The sequence below is a fragment of the Centruroides sculpturatus genome, unplaced genomic scaffold (genome assembly GCF_000671375.1).
Source record: "Centruroides sculpturatus isolate CEXI.00-Female unplaced genomic scaffold, Cexi_2.0 scaffold446, whole genome shotgun sequence".
Taxonomy (NCBI): domain Eukaryota; kingdom Metazoa; phylum Arthropoda; class Arachnida; order Scorpiones; family Buthidae; genus Centruroides; species Centruroides sculpturatus.
Genome location: NW_019384813.1, coordinates 357,662 through 363,661, shown reverse-complemented (window position 1 = coordinate 363,661; position 6,000 = coordinate 357,662). Strand labels below are relative to the sequence as shown.

General features: G+C 27.5%; 1 protein-coding gene across 1 annotated transcript in view; it reads right to left on the bottom strand.

The window, feature by feature from the left end:
* Nucleotides 1-241: 241 nt before the first annotated feature.
* LOC111629795 (protein cab-1-like) overlaps nucleotides 242-6,000 on the bottom strand; it is a 48,994-nt gene continuing 43,235 nt past the window's right edge. Inside the window, exons 8-10 of the mRNA XM_023373703.1 lie at nucleotides 602-766; nucleotides 432-531; nucleotides 242-360 (exon numbers count right to left, since the gene is read on the bottom strand). Coding sequence (XP_023229471.1) covers nucleotides 265-360; nucleotides 432-531; nucleotides 602-766 — 361 coding nt within the window. The 3' untranslated portion in view covers nucleotides 242-264. The remainder of the gene's footprint in view (nucleotides 361-431; nucleotides 532-601; nucleotides 767-6,000) is intronic.

Here is a 6,000-nt window from a genome sequence, read left to right as displayed (position 1 = left end):
TTATTTTCCCTAATTTGATTTAGACAATGGAACTTTATCATCATGTTGGACAAGTTTGCATGGTAATTTGTTGTAGGATAAAAGCATATTTACAAGTGAAAAATAAAAAATAGAAAAATCATAGTAAATAAGTTAAATTGTGCAATTTGAAGAATCAAGTGACTAGAAATAAACCAACAAAAATGGTAGTCACAAAAGAATGGCTAAAAAAGATAGCAAAAAATGACGACTAGCTGGCATAAACGCTGGTGGACATTTGGAATTTTATTTTTCAAGAAGTTTTGGCGTAACGTTGGCAGGTGGAGAAACAGGAGTGGAATCATCATTGAAAAGTGGATTTTTTACTTCCATTTCACCTGTCTGTAAAGCAGTACATAATATTTATTAAAATTGAAATATAACTAAAGAAATCACTCCAAAACCAAACCTACCGGTGCTAATCCTGGACATTCGTACACTGTGAAATCTCCTTCCTCATTCTCTTCTTCCGAATCCACGTCAGATGTGGAAGCATGATGAGTCGAGCTGGCTCTAAAAACATTCCAAAATAAATAAGCATCTAACTTTTATTAGCAATTTTCTTTTAAATTTAATTACTTACTTCTCTACAGCTATCATTTGTTGTTTTTGATGCTGATAATGATACATCTGTGCACTCTGTGCCAGTTTACGGTCTCCGTTTGGAGATGTTGTCTCTTTACTGGGGCCTGTTATCCCGTACGCAGGATAATCTACATCTGCAGCAGCTTTACTACTCTTTTGCAGTCTGAAATAAATATAATTTATAGTTACAAAATTACAAATTCCTATTCTAACAACTTATGATTTACAGTAATTAAAGTTATGCTGTTTACTTGTATGGAAATAAGGAATAATGCATTCATTATGATAAAACTAAGTCTAGTTCATTTTTCTCTAACTAAAACTGTCTCATTTAAGCTATGTGTTTTTGGAGAATAATTGTTTAAATATATACTTTTTAATCATACTTATGATACTATGATTCATTACTAATTTTAATTACCTACACCTCAAAGAATTTATGATTTATCAGTATAATTGAGAAAATTATGAGTTTAACCTATAATACTATCATCATATAATGAAGCCATTAAACTGTGGAGTAAAGTTGTTTCTAACATGGTGGAGAATGTTTAAACAAATGCATCATGGACATCCCTGGATATAATATTGAACACCATTTAGAAGTGTTGTTTAATAAGGTATAGCTATATGATCAGAGCAGTTAACTAGATGATTGATTAAGACATTTGAAAAGTTTTTGAAATTTCGAGATCTTTCTGCAAGATTTTTACAAAAAACTTGGTCAGTAATTCCTTCACCAGTAGAAAATGTGAAGGTGCACTGTCAAGTTCTTCCTAATGTATTATTTGTGTAATAGTGTGGCTTGGGTCTATGCAACAGAGAATGTATTCTGAGAAAACTGCAAGTGAAGATCTTGTATGAGAATTACTATAGTTTGTAATAAATGTAGGAAATAATGATATAAATTGCCTGTCAAAATCATCTGTAACTACAACAGCAGAATGGGGAAGAAATTTGGACAATCCTAAAAAAAATGGGACAGCAGACTGCTGTGGAAAGCAAAGGTGATGATCAGACAAAATGGTAGGTTTAACAACTTTAGGTTTTCAAAGAAAAATAATTTTCTCTGGATGGTCTAGACCAGTGATCTCCAAAGTGGGGTATGCCAAGTATCGCTTTGTGTACCAAAATGTAAATTTGTAATTTAATTTAAATGCATGTATATTGTTTAAACTAAATAAATAATTTGATTTTTGACTACACATACACACACACAAAATATATATATATATTATAGGGCANTAATTTAAATGCATGTATATTGTTTAAACTAAATAAATAATTTGATTTTTGACTACACATACACACACACAAAATATATATATATATTATAGGGCATACAACTTATAGTTATTTTCGTCTTAGGTGTACACAATAAAAAAAGTTTAAATACCATATTTACTCATTTATAAGATGAGGTTTTTATTCATTTATCACAACTTCAAATTCCTAGGTCATCCTATATGCATGAGCAAAAGATTCTTTGAGTTTTTGAAAATAATTTTTGTGAATCTTGTGTTCACATTTTTACTGGATGCTTACTCTCTTGTATTTAAAAACATGAGTACTTTATCTAGGTCATTTGAATCATTCTTGTATATTGTCAGGAGTAAAGATGAATAGCAATAGGAAAAGCAAAGCTTTTCAATTGAATTCCAGATTGAAATTCAAAATCACACGGGAGCACAATATAAGTTTTAATCCATTCCCAAGTGAAAACGTGATTATTCAGAATTCAGAGAAACTCATAAATGTAATTGACGGAGAGTGGATTAGACTGTTAAGAATTGGCAAAAGAAAAGGGTTCCCAATTGTCCAGCATTATGTGAACAAATTATGTTGTGAGTTTTACAAGATTTTTCCTTAAAGGTTTTAAAATGCTAGTAATTTTTGTGGGACAATGTGTGCATTTACATTCATTCGATATTTTACTTGTGATTTATTAATACAATTCTAATTTTATTTTGTTTAATCTAATTTTTCTTTATTTTGATCTTTAAGTCACACTTGTCCTATATGCAAGGTTGTCTTATATTCAATAAATACAGTAATTACTTAATAAATGATAGTGTATATATGTTCTTAGGCTTTTATATGCACTGGCAAGTGAAAAAAGGGTATGATTTCCTTTATGGTAATGGTCTGAAACCTAATTTACTATATTAGCAAGGTATGCCTATAAATGAAAAATTACTGTACTACTCTAAATATTAAAGCTAATTAACTTCATAGCTCTGTAAACACTTTTAGGCTTTTGTCCTTATATATTTTCTATGTAACTTTAGATAACACTTCGGCAATAATATTTAACATTTTCAGATTCTGTCAAAGTCAGTTAATAGAGTTTTAGAGTGCTGACATATTATTATTTAGAAATAAAAACAATTACCAAAGTTTTTTAAAACATAAATTATAAGAAATGTAATCATTAAATATAGCTATGTAAAAGATACAGATTTGCATATAAGCTTTTTTTAATTCTTGTTTGTATTTGTTTTGGATTAATAAGGCTTTATCAGACAAATTTGATTAGTAGGTTGTCAGATTATAATTGACTAATCCATTAGAATAGCATCAAATTATCAGAGAGGACATTTACAACTATCTGTAACCAAATATATAATAAATATTCGTGCATTGTTGATTTTTAAAATTTATTCAGTTTAGTAAGATTCAGAATATGTTACAAATTCTGCTTATTTTGAAATCCTCTGTGTCAGTAGACATCAAGAAGAATCAAAAATCAGGTAAAAGTATAGAAGTTTTAACAATACAAAAAATAGTAAGTTTATAAGTTTCCTGCAATTATCAAAAAATTTGAAACTTCTTTGAATTGTCGTCTTTTGATTCCTTGACTTAATTTATATTTAGCTCCTTAGCTACAGATATTGAATGAATGTTTTCCATCCTTATTAACTGAACAAATTTATTAAAATTGCCAAACTTATATATTACATAAGCAATAATGATACTTAAAGACTATATCCTTCCATACTGTTGCTAATACTATATAATGACATAAAAATAAACATGAAAAAAGTAATTCGTAAACTTTGTGACAGTAAAACTTTTAATAATACATTTAATAAATAGATATTAATTCCAGGTCTTTATATCTATATCTGGATGAAAAATCATAAAAGTACTCCTTACCCAAAGAAGGAATGTAAGTAATAATATAGCAACTTCAAGAGTTATCTATGATTTATCTAATACTGCAATTCCCAACTTATTTTAATCAAGGAACATTTTGACCTTGATAAAAAATTTACAAAGGATTGAATATATGATTTGATTCTTTTATCACTAGACTTGGTGTTTATGTTTCATAAGTGTGAGCCATGTAGTCTATGAATAGGTCTCCCTTTCTATGAGTATTAATAATTTTTGAAACTTTAAAATATGTTTGAGAAATTTATTTAACTATTAGTTTAGAATTCATATGCTAATTATGTNGAACGAAAAGTAACATGGCAAAGGAAGGGTAATGGAAAAAGAAAACCTTTAAACTAGACGGGAGACAGCGAGAGGAGGATCCTGTCTCCAATATGGATCCAAATGCCTCCACCGTAGGACTAATCGTTAGTGAAGCCTCCAAGTTGCCTGAGGTAAACGTTTTTATTAATGGAGTACTTTACAATTATATTGCAGAAGCTGAGGGTTCCAAGGAACACGAGTTGGGAACCACTGATCTAACAAATCAATCTAGACAACCAGATGGTCAAGGCACTTCAGGTGTAAGCCTGGATCTGGGGAACCTCGGATCAAATCTGGATGGTCAAAAAAACCCCAAGAATTTTTCATGGATGGTCCATCCTGGATATATTGATCTTCATTTCTCACTGTCTAGCTACTCCCATTGTAGCCTGGCCAAATCCATGATGGATATAGGAAAAAACATTCTTAGTGTCCTCAGAGCAGAAATATACTGGTATATATATTTTTTAAATTATATATATATATATAAAGTTACATACAGTATCTAGTTTAATTTGGCTGAATTTACTGAATTTATTAAACAATTATTGAGTGCTTTCATACTTTCTTTTAGATTATAATAATAATTTAAAACTGATATGTAAATGCTACAAAAAAATCTAAAATATTTACTATAACTCAATCATTAATTTCTATTGAACTTTACTATTTTAAAGTAGATATAGAGCTATTGTAATTTTTTAAGCAATAATTCATATTTATGACTGTTACATTTGTTTAAAAAACTAAATACTTATATCATGTTTTAAAGGTATAAAAATATTTAATGTTTAACTATTAGAATTGTGGTCACAAAAATATGTATTAATAATTACTCCTTAATTATATTGTATTGCTTCTAGTTTAAGATGCACCATAATTTTTATAAAATAATTTTTAGGAGTAAAACTGTTAATTATAATCTATTTAAAATAAAGGAAATAAAATAAACAGGTAATATTATAGCTAATTATAAAACTATTATTATATAGACTTTTGCAGAGTGACAAAGATTGCCTCAATTTTAAGTTCAGAAATTTTTCCCTACAACTTTGAAGTTCATAGTAATACAGCATGTTAAGTTTTTAAATATTTGTTAACATACAAAACATTTTTAGGACTTCCCCATGTAAGATCATCTATGCTTTCAAATCCAACAAGAATGATTCAATGGAAAAGTTGATTTAAATGCTCAAACAAACTTTTCCCTTGTTCTTGTTTGATAAAAAAAAGCACAGAGGATCTTACATGGGGACAAAAAAATCTAAAAAAATGTTTTATCCTTTAATAAATGTTGACTCCTATACTATATATAACATTTCTGCAATTTCTTCAATTCTCCACACAGTAAGTAATCTTGAAGCTTGTTTAAATATTTGTATTCATGATAATGCTCTAAATATAAACTTTACTCATTAAGGATTATCAACACTTATCATCATGTCCTATTTTATTGAAATAATAATTTTACTATTTTTTAAAAATTAAATCTCAATTTTCATTAATTTTATGATAATTCAGACTAAAAAGAATACATATTATATATATGCAAATGATAATTTTATTACATTAATTTGAACAAAGATTATTTTTATTAGTTCAGATTTATGTAATAAAATTATCACTTTCATACATAATATAATATGTATTTTTAATATATATACTTGTAACATAAAAAATAATTTCTGATATTAAATATTAATGAAATAATTAAGCTTTCATATTATTACATTAGATTATCTAAATAGGAGAATAATAAAACACATCAAACTGAAGATGAAAAGAAAATGTATTGTGAATAAAATAAATTATTAATATCAATCATAAAAGCTCAAATAGCTGGTTATATAATATTCTATAATAATCTCAATAAACTTAAATTTAATGCATAACATAGAACATTTTTTGATTTATTTA